The 17,713-nt window shown below is 45.5% G+C and overlaps 1 protein-coding gene across 2 annotated transcripts; it reads right to left on the minus strand.

Annotated features, from left to right (window-relative positions):
• Window positions 1–491: 491 nt before the first annotated feature.
• ERLIN2 (ER lipid raft associated 2) lies at window positions 492–16,009 on the minus strand. 2 transcript variants are annotated; one of them, XM_080929065.1, is made up of 12 exons: window positions 15,952–16,009; window positions 14,687–14,808; window positions 12,600–12,681; window positions 11,243–11,289; window positions 10,818–10,879; window positions 10,548–10,673; window positions 8,413–8,486; window positions 8,209–8,267; window positions 7,578–7,669; window positions 6,374–6,463; window positions 3,625–3,704; window positions 492–3,280 (listed from the first exon to the last, which is right to left on the minus strand). In XM_080929065.1, the coding sequence occupies exons 2-12, from the start codon at window positions 14,791–14,793 to the stop codon at window positions 3,080–3,082; spliced, it is 1,020 nt and encodes a 339-aa protein (XP_080785191.1). In that variant the 5' UTR covers window positions 14,794–14,808; window positions 15,952–16,009; the 3' UTR covers window positions 492–3,079. The 2 variants fall into 2 exon arrangements, with proteins under 2 accessions (XP_080785191.1, XP_080785192.1); XM_080929066.1 differs by lacking the exon at window positions 15,952–16,009 and adding an exon at window positions 15,658–15,762.
• Window positions 16,010–17,713: the final 1,704 nt, after the last annotated feature.

Here is a 17,713-nt window from a genome sequence, read left to right on the forward strand (position 1 = left end):
CAGCAATGTGTTAATTCTGTTTGTTTTTTGACAGGGTCTTATGTAGACCAGGCTGGGCTCAAACTGATCCTCCTACTTGAGTGTTGGGCTAAAGGCCTATACCACCATGCTGGTAAGAATATATTACCTGGATATATTCTTAGGGAAAGCCTAAGAAGGAAGTTTGATTTTTGTCTCCTATCTTAGTATTTACTGGTAAATTACCTTAATCAAAAAAGTAAAGACAAAGACATTTTATTTATCAAAACTGAAATTAAATCCAAGATATAAGTATATTCATGAGAGACCTTTTGTGTCTTCTGAAAACAAATCCTGGAGCTATTAACTCAAGGCGATTTCTCTAGTAGTGTCACTCATGGAATAATTACTACAAGAATCATTTCTTAGTTATAAAGGCTCATCAATGCCCCTGGGGAGCACTGGAAAAACTGCTTTAACTATTCAATCAGTTTTCACAGAAGTAGAGATAAGAAGGAAGTACAGACACATGATTGCCCATTACAGCTTTTATAAGGAAGCAGTGGCTAGAACCAACACTGACGACAACAAAGTAGGAACAGTTCACAGAGTAGCTATTGTCCAGGTCCAGTTTACACAAGTCCAGGTGATGACAGTCCACTCAGTAAGCATGGCTGTCTCACCTTCACAAGACACACAGCCCGAAGATCGCTTAAGAATGCCTGCCTTCCTTTTCAGAGCACATCATTACTCAGCTCGATCAGTGGTTCCCTCGCCCTCCTCCCTCTCCCTCCTCAGTAACCACAGAGTCCTCCACACCTATTTTTAGTTATATAAAACTTATTAAACTTAGGCTTCCTAACAAACACTCTAACCATATATTGAAAAGTGATTAAAAACTGTATGGAATATGAATTGTTTCTGCAACATTTAGTGAGCGAGAAGCATTCCACCAAGGTGGCTGTGCCTTGGGAAGGTCCTACAAAAACTGAATTTTACAAACAGTTACTTATTCTGATAAAAGTTCTACTTAAAAATAGCAGCCATGACTTCACTGCCTACAAAACTGCAGGCTTATCACATTTTATATGTTTAGAATTCAAATGCTTTACAATCAGATTTTATAGTATTACAAAAAAAAAAAGGTCACAAAGATAGATGGGCTAGGTATCCCATGCTAAAAAGACATCTGAGTTCCATGATTTCACTGCTGTGACAGACACCAACAACTACTGAATTTATGCTATGACATGGGAACATTTATGTTTTGTTAAAGAGGTGACATTAAAGGGGCGGGCAAACAGCAGCTGCAGCAGGACTTCATTGTGGTTCTTTGTGATGGAGGGATGAGCTATCAGAGTGCTAGTCTCAGAGAGACTTTCAGGCTAGGAAGGTGCTGTTTGCTGGGTACCCTTACTCCTGCACCGAATCCACTGAAGTAGTGTTCTGAGGTTCATGAAGAAGAGAGGATGCTAGGTACAGCATGTTGATCTCAACAAGTGATCAGCAACAACAAATGGGAGGAAGATGAGTTGGTCATGGGAGGAAAAATCCACTTTTGCAAGAGCTTTAGTTTGTACAGTGTGGCCAGGGTCAGTGGTCTGAGAAGTCTCAGCCTGAGGAGTCAGGACAGAGAAGGGAACATTTAAAGTAAGCACAATGAACTCTGCCTCTTTCTGGGTGGACTGAATGCTTCCTAAATACCTGACAAGTCTAGTGTCACTTAGGAGCAAACTGGCCTGGCTTATCAAAACCAAAAATGAGGTGGGAATGGATGACAGAAAATATCATTTACAGTAGTCACCTAAGAAAGAACAGTAGGTGCGTTGTGTGTGTGTGGATGGGGTAGGGGACCAGCTAACAAGGCCAAGTCCTAAGCTAGAGCTGGTCATGGGTGCACAGGGTACTGCCATGTCTGCAAATTAACTGCATAGCTGCCCTCCACAAAAGTATTTTGTGTACTCACAGGCCATGCAGGAGCCCCACCCTTAGCCTAATTGCAGGATAAGAAATACCTTTCTTTCATATCTGTTCTTCCCATTCTCAATTTCTAGGGTGGCTCACTGTTTTCCTAACAAACAATGAAAGAGATAACCCGGGGATTCAATGCAGCCCATAGGGCATGGGCCTGACTCTGCCTCACATCTGCTGCTCTGGAGCTGACTCAAGTGGCTGCCTGCTCTCTGGATCAGTGTGTCAGACAAACCCCAGCACAGGCCATAGGCACTACTACTTGGATTGTCTACTGGCTGGGCCCTTCTCCTCCAGTGTTAGGAGCTCTTCAGTGACGAATCTCCATAATGATAAAGATGTTTGGTCTCAAAAGTATGCACATAATTAGCTAAACAGTGCTACAGTGCGAGTGGGTATAAGGAGCTATGTCATCAGCTAGTACAGCACTTGTCTGTTCCCATCTTAATGCTGAGTGAAACTAATGAATAGATTAATCAAGAAGAAATTAAATCACAGATCAGGTCAAAGTATGGAAAAGGAGTGTGTGGTGTGACCGAGCCCTGCTGCGGTGAGATGTAGTCAGCAAATACGAGGGCAGAGTACAATGTGTAGAAAACCTTGCAAAACCTAGCACCAAGTTCTTCCTAAAAGGGTTCAAGACAGCTTAACTCTAGAGTGATCCACTCACAGTTCTCTGCAGCTGATGTTCCACAGCAGACGCCCCTTCTGTTGTGAGCCTCACATGCAGACATTGCCTCCATTAGAGGCAAGGGAGAGAACTGTGGAGTGCATTTTCCCATGAAGAAAGTCAAACCATGAGGAGGCAGCACCACATGTCTCCCTCTTCATATTGACAATATCCCCAGTTAACCCAGCTTCAAAGTGACAAAGTTGGTGTCTGCAGGTCAGAGGTCAAATCTATGGTGTACACACCTTATTAGAAATCACACAACTTACTTACCTGAATTAAAAATAACCCCAAAACCAATTCTCCATCTGCTCTCCCTTCCCAGAAGGGGGTAAGTTTATGTCCATTTCTTCCTTTTTTTAACCACAGTAACGAAGAGTCAAGGAAGGTAGTGTGGAAAGGAGGAGCACTCTCTCTCATCTTAAAAAATAAAGATCTCTCTAAGCTGCACAATCAGAGGTTGCATACATTTTTTTTTCTTCAATTATCCTTTGTGGTTGGTTCTAGGGGCTCATCCTCCAGGCCAAAGCCCAGCTTGTCACTCAGCCCCTCAAACTGCTTGCCCAGACCACCTGCGGAGTCCATAAACATGTTGGGGATGTCCTTGCCGAAGTAAATCTTGCTGTTGGAAGCAATGGCCTTGTACTTCATCAGCTGCAGGTATTCTGGAGTCAGCTTGAGCTGTGGTATAAAGGTGAAGAGAGCTTAGGGAGAGGACACAGAGAGGGATTTCATCTGGAGAGAGTGGCTGTCAAGCATATATGCAGCTTCCACTTCTCATGGCCTTCCTGGTACCCAGAAACCATTTTTTTCCCGAGAGAAAATAATCTAAGGTCTTATGACAAAGGAGCAACAGTTTCAAGAGTTTCTGTGTTCTTCACAAAAATGAAGCTTCTATTAAGGCTTCCCACATAAGATAAGTGCCTGTCTCACACAGCAGAAGGGTCCTCAGTTCTGTTGTGAGGGCTCTGAGTAGTGAGCAGCAAAGGCAAACACATCCTCAGGATGGTGGGTCAGGCCTTTACCTTATTTGCTTCTGCGATCTTCAGAGCAGTGTAGCATTCAGCATCAGCTTTCGCCTTCTCCCGGGCCAGAAATGCAGCATCTAAGGGGTGAAGGGTGCAGGGAACTGATCAAGTACAAAACCAAGGGAAGGCACAGAAGCCTGTTGTCTGGGGACTGGCAGTTATAGCTCAGTGGTATAGATAGCACTTACCCAGCATACATAAAGCCCAGGTGTCATTCCTGGCACTGCAGAAAACAAAAAGCCAACAGACATTTTCTGGTCTCCATGGCCTTGGAGAGATCGCATTTGTGTGTGTGTTTTGTTTTTGAAATGGTCCCACCTTATAGCTAGGTTAACATTGGACTATGTAGACTTCTTGTTAGTACAGAGAAACCATTTCTCTAAAAGCAAGTGACCTGACATCTTCACGACAGTGTAGCGAGAGTTTCAGTTTAACACAGAAGAACCTCCATATGGTTTCGTTAGATATGAATGTGTGCTGTGTGTATGCATCACCCTGACTCTGCCTTTGCAGTGCTGGGATTACAGACATGTGCCATGTGCATGCCAAAGACTGAGTACCACAAATATAAAGTAGCCCAAGTCCCTTTCCAACCTCATCTTCCCAAAGATTCTAACAGTGGTTAAGTTGGCTAATTCTAGATTTATGCACGCTGGTCCAGAGGAATGCTGTTTGGTTCACACCTGCTTCATCTCATCATGCAGTAGGAACCCTCCCTCCTCAGTGATGACGCACAGCTCAGCTTTGAGCCCCATGGCCTGGGAATGTGCCAGCCGCACTCTAGTCACATTATAAGGAAATATTCAGGGACGATATTTGGGGATGTTGTTTTATGGTTACGTTTGTTTCCTTCCCACCATTTTAAAGACCAAAACCTTGTCATTATTACATTATTTACTGAGAGGGTGGGCCCTGGGCAGCCATGCTTGGCAGTCTATGTTTTTGCTATTGAGCCATCTTGCTGACTGGTTGCTGGTGTTTTTGAAACGGTTTTTCTATATAATCCAGGCTGGCTTAGAACTCTAATTCCTCCTGTTCCACCTCCTAAGTAGTGGGGTTTTAGGTGTAACAATACCAGGAAAATGTAAGTCCTTAAGTTCTTCAATTTGGCTGTTGCAAAAGACCCTGAGCTCTTACTTTGGGGTGTCTTACTGCACCCTAATAAGGTGGTAAGTAAAGTGATCCAGTTACAAAAGTTTTAATTTGGGCTGGAGAGATGGCTCAGCGGTTTAGAGCACTGACTGCTCTTCCAGAGGTCCTGAGTTCAAGTCCTAGCAACCACATGGTGGCTCACAACCATCTGTAATGAGATCTGATGCTCACTTCTGGTGTGTCTGAAGACAGCTATAGTGTACTCATATATAAAAAATTTTTTTAAAGATTTAATTTTAATTATGTGTATCTATATGTAATTATGTGCTTGTAAGTGCAGATGTCTATGAAACAAAGAAGTGTCAAATCTTTCTGGAGTGGGATTTATAGGTGGTTGTAACCTGCACAATGTGTGCACTGGGTATTGAACTCAGGTCCTCTGCAAGAGCAATAAACTCTTAGTAGCCCTGTCTCTCTCAGGCCCATAACAAACATTTACAGGAAATGAGGGCACTGGTTCCAAGAGCTCCCTGGTGAGAGCCCATGGATCTGTGACATTCTAATCAGCTCCTCGGTAGGTCCCTGCAAAGCCTGAAGGCTCCACAGTGAGTGTATAATTACACAGAACAATGTGGCCTGAAGCTTCCATGAGGATCTTGGAAATCTTGTCCTGGAAATCACTTGACAAAAGGCACCATGAAGCAAGGTGAGGGTAGTGGGGGAAGTGAGGGCCTGGGGGAGGACTGCAGGTGAGCAATGGCCAGGAAGCTAGTGACCACACTTTCGCAGCCCCAGAGCTGCACATGCTGAAAAGTGTCATCACCATGGCTGACTTAATGTCTGTGTGGACCCAGAGAGCAAACTCTAAGATGAAAATATGCAACCAACGGATTCCCTCTCCCCTAACAAGGTCTTGCTATGGGTGATAGTGTGTATTGACATGTCTGGCTTTAGAGGGCTTTTGAAGAAGAGGTAGCCAAGGCAGGGAGAGCTGCTGTTTTTGGGTCCAATGTTAAGAGTGCTCAGAGATACTTGCTAGACTGAGTTCCAGGTCAACAGGAACTGTTATATCTCTTTCCTTCTCTTTTCTTTTCTTCTTTTCTTTTTTGAGCCAGGGTCTTGTTCTGTAGCCCAAGATGTCTTCTGACCCACCACCCTCTTCTGCCTTTACCCTAGGTGCTGAGACTATAGGAATGTCACCATGCCTGGAATGACCCTTACTCCCAGCCCTGTTTAGTTAGTTATAAAATTTCTCTGTGTGAGTGAATGTGCAAGCATGCCATGATGCGTGTACAGAGGTCAGATTACAACTTTCAGGAGTTGGCTCTCTCTTTCCACCCTGAGGCTTGTTGATATCAAGTTCAGGTCTTTCCGGTTTGTCAGCAAGCACTTTTACCCACTGGGCCATTTCATCAGCCCTTCATGTCTCTTTTCATTCCCCACAAAATGCCCAGTGCGTAATCAATACAACCAACACTTGATGAGCTAGTATTCCATTGCTTCCTGTCAATGCTGGTTCAAAGTTCTGACCCTGATTCTGAGCAGAGCAGAGCTAGAATTTCAGAGATATCAAAACACCGAGACAGAGACTAGAGCGCTCAGGAAATCACTCATCCACCCGTGCTCCATCAGGCACATGATCAAGAGTACTCACCTTCAATTTCTGAAATCTTCTTCTCTGTCTCTTTCTCCATCACCTTCTGCCCATACGTGATTTCTGCAACCTGTGCCACTTTTTCTGCCTCTGAGTGAATAAAGTGGAGACATGATTTAGTGCTGACGTGTCAAAAGCTTGGCCAGGGAAGTGAGATGGCTCAGTGGGTAAAGGTGCCTGCTGGTGCAAGTTCAATCCCAGGACCCACATGGTGGAAGGAGAACTGGTTCCCAAAGTTGTTCACTAGCCTCCACATAAGCACCACGGCATGCACGTGCCCACACACTTACAAACAAATAAATGTAAAAACACAAGACCTTGAATGACTGTACCTGTCCCCTGATCTGAGTGCCCTAATACCTGAATGGGTTTCTCAGATAAAGCCAAGTCCACAGAGGGCAGCTGCAATGGGCACACTTGAGCAATGCCTCAGTGAGCACAGGAGCACAGCGTCAGCATCAAACAGTAACCGAAGGAGCTGACCCAGGAGAAAAGCAGACTTTGGGGAAGTCAGGGAGGCAATCTAACTTCTCTCCCACGTCGTCCTTTACAGAGTAAGTTCCACCTGACATTTCACTTTAGGAAATGGCTCAGGTTGGCCGGGGCTCCGGTGCTTTCTCTTATTTGCCACATGGCCTCGGACATGTGTACAAATCTCTGAGTTCAGTGAAACAAAGCAAGTACCTCAAGATGGCTGAGTGGGTGTAGTGCTTGCCAGACAGTCTGCAACCTCAGCACACAGAGGGAGGAGCATCCTTGGAAGTTGTTCTCTGACTTCCACAATTGTGCCATGGTATATGAGCTCCTACTTATAGCCATATCTCCCCACCTCCCACTCCACCCCCACAGAATAATATATAATATTTAAGAAGTCAAATGAACAAGAAATCCAAGCAAATGATAATTACTTTCCCCTGGAGATGATATGAGAATTAAATTATGTCACGTATGAAGTTCTCAGTGAATGGTGGTCATTCCCATTAAGAAAAATGCCCTTCCATTTCAGAGATACAAAATACTCAAGACTCCCTCACTATCTGTGTCCGCAATCTTGATGATTTCCACTTGGCCCCTGGGGATATGAACGTCACTCCAGCCCACCAGAAGCATTTTGAGGGCCTTAACCATGGCCTGGCCTTCCTTACATCATCCCACCATCCCCAACCCTAATTCCAGGAAAGGGGATTAGAGAACAAATACAGACCAATGAGGGCCTTTTTCCTCTCTGTTTCCGCCTCCTTTTCCACCACCTTCTGTTTCTGGGCTGCAATGAGAAGCTTTGTCTTCTCGCTTTCCCTGGAAGGAAAAAGCATGCAGCTGTGAGACTGTGGTGGTGGGCTGGGGGACTCCCTGCAGAAACCCAACTCTGGCTGAGGAGAGGCACACTCGGACATCTTTGCTCTCCCAAGCAAGGCTGTTCAGTGGCTCAGCCTTTATACTGATCATACATCATATGGCTTTCTTTTGTGTCTGCTTGTAGTTCCAGCTACTCGGGAAGCTGAGGCAGAAGGACAGCTTAAGCACAGGAGCTTGGGACTAGCCTGGACACTTAACAAGACCCTCTCTCAGAGCAAAATAACAGAAACATTAACGACCTTAATGAAGTAGACCTGCTAGTAAACTCACTTGTCTCTGTATCTCCACTGCTAGGACTTGCTCACCCTTTAAAAAGCACCCCTGCTCTCCAGAGCATCTCTGTGGCCTTGAGTGCTGACATGCCCGCCCAACCTTATGGTATAGCAGACTAATATGCTAAGGGAAGGGGACAACAAATCAGAGCCTGTGACTCTGGGCTGGGAGCTCAGGGCGGTCAGCTTAGGCCAGGGCATACTCACATCAACTCATAGTTCCTGCGGATTGCCTCAGGTATATTGGGCTTTGTCACTCGTACAGCCTGGAGAAGGGCACAAATAACAACAGACGGGAAGATGAAAATGGTCAGGGACATAAGCTCCGATGGGCTCTGGTGTCACTGTGCTAACCTTGAGAGAGAGCACATAGTGTCAAACACAGGTACTCTCCACTGAGGCAATGCTTACTTGGATAACAAGCCCAGGGGCCATGGAGGTCAGGTCCTGCTGCAAAGCCAATTTGAGGTTTTCATCAATTTGATCTAGAATCAAGAAAGACACAAATGGAGCTGTTAAACTGTCTAGGTGGGGAGGGAAGAGTGTGAGGGAAAGCAGCAGCAAAAACATCAGCTCCCTGTAGTCTTTCCAACACAGGGTACACACCTAAGCCAGAAACCTAAGGTGAGACCTTACAGTGGTCCTCCATGGAAGTAAAATACAGAAGCAATCCATCACTCTGGCCTCAAAATAAAACCCCCTTCATTGTTTAGAACATCAACCGTACCTTTTGGAGTGCCTAGGCTTAAGAAACAGAAAACAATTTTACAACATTCCTCGAGCAGCTTTTCTCAACTGCTATCACTGACCTCCTCTGTGAACAGCAACATTAAAGCTGCCTCTCTGGCCTGTGCCTCCTTTTCCTTCCTCCTACCACTGAGATCTTACTGAGATGCTGGAAAAAGTCAACAGAGCCAGGCTGGGATATCGAAGCAGAATCACACTATTGTTGTCAGCTGCCACATGCTTTAGTCAGCTGTGCCCAAGCCAAAGCTTCTGAGGAAAAGTGAGTCTCTTTCCTTTACAGATTTCAAACTGAGGACAATGGAAGCTAGCTAGGACATGAGGACGTGAGCCTTTGGTTTGGGGATGGGGTGGGGAGTGGCACAGTGGCAGAGCACTTGTTGGGCGTGCATAACTCTGGGCCTAGATTCCATCTAACAACACACACACACACACACACACACACACACAGAGAGAGAGAGAGAGAGAGAGAGAGAGAGATAGAGATAGAGACCTCCTTAATTACTATGTTTTGATTGTTACAATGTTAAAACTATTCTCACCTGCCTTATAGTAGGCAAGGACTTGTCATGTTTCTATATGTGAATGTGTTCTCACAAGCCTCTTAGTATTGAGGGAAAGCATAAAATTAGCACCTCCATCTGATATGAGTTTAAGAGTACAAGAAGAAATAAATATCATGCTGGCTAATTTTTGTCAACACAACACAAACTGGAGACAACTAGGGAAAAGGAACCTCAACTAAGGATCTGCTTCCACCAGGCTAACCCAACGGGCATGCTACAGGGCATTTTCCTGACTACAACAGACACGGGAGGGCCCAGACCACTGTTGAGCATGGATTCTATAAAATGCGCAGAGTGAAGTGTGGAGAGCAAGCCAGTAAGCAGTCCTCTCCATGGTCTCTACTTCAGTTTCTGCCCCCAGGCTCCTGCTCTGACTTCCCTTACTGATAGACCTTGATGGAGACGTATGTAAACTACACTTCTTTCCTTACTTCTAGAGTTAAACAGGAACCCACCATTCTCACCACACAACACTGCTTTCCCTGCACTCAGTGGGAACAACACTTAGGTGACAGGGCAGGGGGGGAGGAGGGTCTGGTTGCAGCTCTGCCATCTACTTGCAACAGCTCTCTCATTTTCTTGCTCTTGGCCCAGTGAAGGTTTGTGCCTTGTCCTATTGTGCCAAGTTTAGTTGATGTCCCTGGGAGGCCTACTCTTCTCTCTAGGGAGACTCTCATTGGAGAGTGAATCTAGGGGAGAGGGTAAGAAGGGGTGGGACTGGGAAGAGTGGAGGAAGGGAAAGCTGCAATATAGATGCAATGTATTGTATGAGAGAAGGAAAAAACTTAAGAGTATGTTAGGCTAAATGCCTTGTAAGATTCTTCTAGAAACCATTACAGGATATTCTGGGGCAGTGAGGACATTTCTGTCCCAGTCCGATGTTCAGGATAGCAGTGGCTGCTCTATCCACTCTCACTCCAAGGCTTGTGTGTGGCTACTCTACAATCTTCACAGTTCTTAACTTTGCTTTTTTTGGGGGTGGGGGTGGGGGATGGTGTTTATTTAGAAAAAGTCTTACTTTGTAGCCCTGGCTGGCTTTCAACATGCTTTTCTCCTGTGTCAGCCTCCTGAATGCTGTGATCACAGGTATAGACAACTATGCTGGGTTGTTCTTGATATTATCTGAAACCCTCTTCATGACTGGCTGCTGTGTACCACCCCACTCTGTCTGTGGTGTGGCTCAAGCAGACAGAGACTCGCCTCAGGGAGAGGGGTGGAGTGGCACCATATTCTTACCAAACAGCTCGATATAGACCTCCTGGAGTGTATGGACGCTGCAGAACTGGTTAAGCTCGTGATGGATCTTGTTGAAGATGAGGGCCTTGTCATAGTCTGCAGTATAGTTCTTCACTATATCATACACTGTGGGCAAGGAAGGAGAGGCTCAGCATAAGAAAAGCCAAGACTTACAACTTCTCAAAACACTCTCATCAGCTGTACTTCTCAGTTCTTGTGGGACGCAGACAAATGGTGTGCACACATATATGGACAAGCTAGAAGGCATACCTGCATTTGGGACCAGGAAGTTCACCACTTCAATTCTGTCAAAGTAGATCATCACTCCACCACTATGGGAGGGAGAGGTGACAAGGATGTTACCAGAGAGCTCTGGAGTCTGGTAAAATCTCATAAGAAGAGGACCTAAGACATGTAACAATGGGAGGCAGCTCACAGCTCTGAGCAGATGCGCAGAGGTTCTGAACTACACAAGGAAACAGAAAGACCTTTGCAGTGTCAGGAAAGAAAGGGTAGTTCCTGTCTTCTGACAAACAAACGACCAGGTTTTCAGAGTGCACTGGGTGCCTGCAGTTTGTCTCCCAGCCTGGCCTCACTTCAGTCTGCATTGCCTTTCCCTCCCAGCATCTCTCTGCGGTCATCGTCTCTGCTCGCTTACTTGCTGGGGTTCACCAGCCTTATTCTGGGTACCTTACCTGGTTCCACATGGTACATTCTTCACTTCATCAGTTTGGAGAGTGGTCTGGAGACAGAGGAAACATCAACTAATGTAAAAGGAGCAGTGACAAAGCGGCCCGAATACCATTTGGAAGGCACAAAGCCTTTGTCTTCAAAACTGGTGGTTTAACTGGACTGAGCTTGGCTCCTGCTAAACATCTAGCATCCTGTACAGGCTGTAACTTGAAACCAAGCAAAAGTGCCTACTCTTGTGTCACTGTCTGTGAAGCACATGTGGATGGACAGGACCATAAAAAAGAAAAAAAATGACAGTTTGGAGCCTGACGTGTGCATTTTACTAGTGCTGAAGCAGCAGGCTCCTTTCTGCCCATTTCAGAATATAGTACCTGCTCAGCATCTCTGTGAGACTCAGATAAGAAGAAACTACCCAAAGTACTGTGAAGACCACACAGCAGGCAAAAGAAAGAAACTCACAAGGGAGGATGGGTGTTCTGTTGGGTTAATTTAATTTTCTCTCTTTCATTGAGCTCAGGGCCTGGTGTAAGCTTGCTTCCATCTCTGTGTGACATCTGCCAGTCCCTTGCTGGTTTGGCTTAAAAGTTATTCTTGAAGTCTGAGTTTTCTTAGTTAGATATACTTTTATATATATATGTAATTATATATATAATTCATTTTTATTATTACTTACACTGCTGTTTTGTCTGTATGTGTAAGAGAATAAGGTCAGCTGGAAAAGGAGTTACAGACATTTGTGAGCTGTGAGCTACCTTGTGGGTACTGGGAATTGAACCAGGCTTCTCTGGAAGAGCAGACAGTGTTCTTAACCATTCTGCCGTCTCTCCAGCCCCATCTTAGTTGAATATACTTGAGAGATGCTTAGTATACCTCCGTCAGAGGAGGCTGGCTACAACTTATCTTACTCTGATTTTACATGGCATAGGCCCTTACCTAACCAACCTTCCTCCCCATGAAATTATATTTACAGTTTTAAATTTTAAACAAGTACAAGCAAAATTTCATGTTTTATTTCTGTCATGGTATCCTGTGATTTAATATGCACACACACTTGACATTTTTCTAAACATTCATAAAAAAATTCTTTAGTTCTACCTCAAAAGTGAGTAAATAATTTCCACTTGGGGCCAACAGGCCAAAGTGAAGCAATGAGTTCATTCAACTATTTCAATGATCAAGTGAAATATAAAAGGCTCTGACATGTAACCCCCTCACCCATATGTGTGTGTGTGTGTGTGTGTGTGTGTGTGTGTGTAGTGAGAGAGGAGGTATTTTATTTATCTAACATCTAAATAACTTCAAATTGTGCATTAGTCAAACCCAAATTTTAACAGCCCAGCCGCACCACAGCACTTATACCTGTACAGACTTATAGGATGTGATGAACGGGAGCATGAGATGGAAACCCGGGCCACTAGTGGAGGTCAGCAGGGCACCGCCTCTGTCGAGGAGGGAGAAAGGCAGGTTCAGCATCCCAAGAGAGGGGCCCTTAGATCAACAGTTCTCAACCTGTGGGTTGCTACCCCTTTGGAGGTCAATCAACTCTTTCACAGGGGTCACTTAAAACACAGACATTTACATTACAGTTCATAACAGAAGCAAGATTTGCAGATATAAAGTAGCAATGAACATAACTGTATGACTGGGGTCACCACAACATAGGCAACTCTATTAAAGGGTCACAGCATTAGAAAGGTGTGAACCACTGCCTTAGATCAATATTTATGGTTCACCCATCTCTCTATTCCTATAAAAATTTAATGTAGTGATATGTCTACTCCTCTCTTTATTCTGTCTCAACATTCTAGGAAGCCTGATGGAGAACATAAAACCATTAGTCAAACTTTTTCCACCAGAGAAATAAGTACATAGCTGAAGTAAACCAAAGACAGCAGAATCACTGGCCATACAGTGACCAGAGAGAGAAGTCTGTCAGACTGCTGTGCCTGTGGTGGTCACCAGGGTGTTCCAACCAGTTTCAAAGAGCAGTATGTTAAGAATCCAGTGACATGGGCCATTAAAAGAATATTTTTTGGGGCAGTGCCAGGGTTGAACCCAGGGCATCACACATTCTAGTACTCTACCATTATAAGCTACACTTTACTCCTTAAATATACTTTATGGCAAGTGACAAAGATTTCATACTAGGAGAGACAAGTGGAATTTAAGGGAGAAGGATCTTTACATGTTTCAGTCTAACTTAGAGCAAAAAGGTAACTCACTTGGCTTTACCTCACCAAGTTCCAGAATCATCTGGGAACTGGCATATAATATTTCACCATAACAGATCTTGCTACATAGCTCTGATATGCATAGTACTTGCTATGTAGGCCAGGCTGGCCTAAAACTTATAGTAATCTTCTTGCCTTAGCCTTAACCCAAGTGGTAGAATTACTGGTATTGAGCCACTATACTTGGTTCAAGAATAAATGTAAAGTCATTTCAATACATAATACATATAATATATATTTGACATATATTTCTAATCAAGTTGTATGTGAGTGATAAAATTCAAAGTTTTGGGGGAACATGAAGACAGATGGCAGAGATAAATTACCAAAGAAAGGAAACTCAATAAATGTTTACATTTATTTTTTTAAATTCAGGATCTTGGGTATGTTAGTCAGAAGCTTTTCCGCAGAGCTACAACTCTAATTTAATGATCATTTAGAGTTTACTATTGGCAGTCCATAAATAAGTACTAAAGGGCTCATATAAAGAAAGGGGGGGGTCACAATGAACATACTGACACACACCTATAATCCTAATCTCTGGGAAGTAGAGGCAGGAAGATCTGAGTTCAAGTCAGTCTGGTCCACACAGAGGATTCCAGGTGCCAGAGCTGCACAGTGAGACCCTGTCTCAGAAGGGGTATTGGTGTCATATAGGCTCACAACAAGGGCTGGGGTTATATTTACTGGTAGGGAAATTACCCAGCATGCATTAGCCTGTGAGTTTGATCCTCACCACCACAAACCAAACAATTAGTCATGCAAATTCCCCTTCTAAAACCTAAAATGAAAACCTTGGCCACAGAAGTCGCTGGAAAGAAAGTAATTCAAGATTACTTAGGACTCCCTGAAAGCTGCCTTGATACAAATCATCCTGCAGAGCCTGTAAACTTCTTTGAAATATCCACTTTAAAACAGTCTCTCAAGTTAGCAGAGTACGCTTCTCAAGTTGCCGTCAAGAACTGGGACTATGCCAACTTTTGGAGAGGCAGCCTTGAAGTGTGGAGACAAGGTTCTTCAAGGGTGCAAGAGAAAACTATGTCAGAGATGCTCTTGAAAGGGAAACCGATTCTTCAGCTTTTGTCTTTAAACCCACAAATCCACACCAGCAGCACCTTAAAATACTAAAGACAACTTTAAAGTCTGCAAACTTAAATACCCACAAACGCTCTTACTCATGGCCACTGGCTTGTGTGCTGTCTCTCTCTGCCTTACCTGTAATATACTCCAATATGTCCCTCTTCTATCTTGTGCACAGCTGAGAAGAGAGATGCGCAAAAGAAACTGGACGCCACGGCCACAACTGCTCCCAACTGAGCCATCAGTGAACCTGTATCCTAGAGATCAGATATGGGACAATGTGTGGCGTGACGCACAGGAGAGCCACTACACCACTGAGAGGGGCTGACCAAGCTGCAGCTCATGAAAAGTGATTCCCACGCAGCCTGTTGAAGGAGACACACACTACTAGCCAGATCTACAACTCACTGTATCCTTGTTCCCAGTCAACATTCCGTTCCTTAATTGTGGGAATATAATCCTCAGTGAAGCGAAGGGGCGCTAGCTCCATATACTGCTATACCTAAGGGAGATTCAGTGCCAATTGGGCAGGGTGCAAAACACAGCCCTCTCTTCACTTCTGGTTAATGTGTTGTCAATGGAGCTACTTATGCTGTAAGCAACAGAGGCAGCTGCAGTGTGTTGGCCCAAATTATAGAGGATGTCAAATGACAGGCAGCTGTGGCTATGCATTTCTGGTCAGAGCCTCCTACTTCTAATTGCCTGCCATTTCGAAGGAAACCACCAGTCATTCCCCTGAGACCCTAGAGAGAGAGAGACATCAGCAACTGAGTTCCGATGTAGGATTCTCTGGTCTGTCATCCACCGTCCCTGTTCTTCTTTTGGACTTAAACGGGACAGATCTCTTAATAAAACTGAAACACATTCTCCCATATCTTTTGCCCCGGAGCCCCATGGTTATAGGAAACTGCGGATGTCTCAGGCTGAAGACTCTGGTCTACTCTTGGGGCAGGAGGTCCAAAAAAACGTCCAGATACCCAGATGCCACAGAGTTACATGTAGAAACTCATTTCCTGAACACTGAATGGTCTGGGAAAACTACAGTGACGGACAGGCACACCGGCGCAGGGAACCGATGCCACCTCTCAGGTCTAACTTATTTTTACCGTAGCGGCCTTCAGCTACCGAGCAGCAGTAGTGTCCTCTCTGCAAATGTCCTCACTACCATCACTTGCCCTTTCCCCGCCCTCCTCCGCGAGACAGACACGTCTAAGAGCTTCCGCTCGGACCCGCTTAAGGACCCGTGGGCAGGGGACTGGACAGACAGGGGTTCTTTCGGCTCCTGGGTGGGCGAGCTGAGGGGCTGTGGGGGGGGCTAGAGCTCCGGAGCTCTGCACGTCAGCTCCAGCCCCCGAGCCTCAGCGAGGCCGAGCGTGCACTGAGGGGCGGGGGCCGCGTACCAGGCTGTCCCTCCAGGCGCTCCGTACACGTCTGAACCCCCTGTGCAACCGCAGGAACCGCCACACCCCTCAGCACGCTACTTCCTTCCGGGCCAGTCGCTTCGATGACGCCATCAGTCCGCGCAAAAAAGACCCCGCCCACACCCCCGGGCTTGGTCTGCCGCCCCGCCCCTTGCGCTGAGAGCGGCAGTGTTCGGTGGTGGCGCCAGGGGGCGCTCACGAGCCAACCCTGTGGCTGCAGACCTGGGATTGCTGGTTTAAGGATGTCCAAGGCACAGGTGACAGCCAGGGCTTGCAGAGTGGGCTCCCGACACCACGGCTCTAGTATCACCTTCCGAGGTTCTGACTTTGGAGATTGCTAGAGCTTCTCCTTTGCTTCAAGTCGAGCTGGATTTCGTTTCTTCTTCCGGAGCCGGTACCAGTGCGATGCAGCGTTCTCGTCTTTTGCTCTCTGCTTTCCTGCTTCACCAGTGGAAGAAAAAAAAAAAACCTTCCAAACGTGCAGATTACGACGTTGCCAGTCAACAGTCCTGTTCTGAATTGCTCTTTATACTTTTCCGAGAGCTTTGTTTGGCCTTGAGGTCCCCACAGCAACATAAAGTAATTAACAAAGAATTATTGTCCCGATTTTCATGAAAGGATTCTGAATTCTGTGAGTGCTGAGGCCAACAGCAGTTGTTGAAAACTTCCTTAGCGTTTCCTTTATAGTTCGGACTTCATGTCTTGCTTAACACATGCCACGGTGAGCTTTTGTCTGCCATCTGCACCCCAGGGTATAGTGGACCATGAAGAAAACATGTCCTAGCGCAAAGCCCTCACATGACCTCAAGCTGCAGCAGTATGGCATTTGGGACATTCATATTGGGCCTTTTCTACTGTCTTGTCCTGGGGATGAAACTAAGGGCTTTGTGGCAGCACTCTGTCCCCAAGCTGCTTCCTTAGTAGCTTTCTAAACCAGCCACTGAAGTCATTTTGTTTGCAGGCCAGGAAGTGCCCACTTTTAACTCCAGCTTTTCCACACAGTAGATGGCCAGTTGTCAATGTTGGATGCTTCTAGGACTCAGGAAGAGGAGAGTAAAGGAACCCCTTTGTCTTCTCCCAAAAGTTAAGGCACTGAAACTGAATTCAAAGTTCTGGGAGGCCAGATGTTTGGGGACTGAAGAAGAAAAGCAGCTGCCCCCAATCTCAGACGTCCAGGGGCTGCAAAAGCAGACAAGAGACCCTGTGGTTTCAAAAACAGCTTGTCTAAGGGAACCGCTAACCGCCCCCTCTTCCCCCTAAAGACTCCCCTTCCACTTCCCGACTCTTAGTTACAAAACCTGAGGCTTGAAGCATGCGATCTGAATTCTCCTGAACTCTGGTTCCTAAGTGACTGGGTCCTATGCCCTGACCAGAGTGTGGTCCAAACTAGAGCCTCTACCTCAGGCAGTAAATAAAGCCACCCACAGCTGTTTGAGGTCATCCAAATTCTCAGCGTTTGTTTCTCTTTACAAATAGTTCTTACATATTCTTACATAATGGTACCAGAGCCCCTTTGTCACCCCTGTCCTATCCCTTATCTCCAGTCTCTCAACTTTCTTTCCCTTCCAAGACCCACTGTGCCCTTAGTGGTCACCAAGGCTAAACAGAAAGCAGGTCAGGTCCCTTACTGGAGATGTCGCCCACTCTGGAGCCATGGTTCCTAACAGCCTCATTGATGTGTGAGTAGAACATAGGTTTTAGTCTGACTTACCATTTTCAGAATTGGTAAACTTTCCTGCTC

The sequence above is a fragment of the Micromys minutus genome (genome assembly GCF_963924665.1).
Source record: "Micromys minutus genome assembly, chromosome: 14".
Taxonomy (NCBI): domain Eukaryota; kingdom Metazoa; phylum Chordata; class Mammalia; order Rodentia; family Muridae; genus Micromys; species Micromys minutus.

What these genes read in the sequence shown, in the direction of transcription:
- ERLIN2 (XM_080929065.1), bottom strand. Translation starts at nt 14,793, where the DNA reads ATGGCTCAGTTGGGAGCAGTTGTGGCCGTGGCGTCCAGTTTCTTTTGC. An exon ending in CGCAGGAACTATGAGTTGAT is followed by an intron (nt 7,670 to 8,208) that starts GTGAGTATGCCC and finishes TTTTCCTTCCAG; the next exon opens with GGAAAGCGAGAAGACAAAGC. An exon ending in AGATCGCAGAAGCAAATAAG is followed by an intron (nt 3,281 to 3,624) that starts GTAAAGGCCTGA and finishes TTTATACCACAG; the next exon opens with CTCAAGCTGACTCCAGAATA.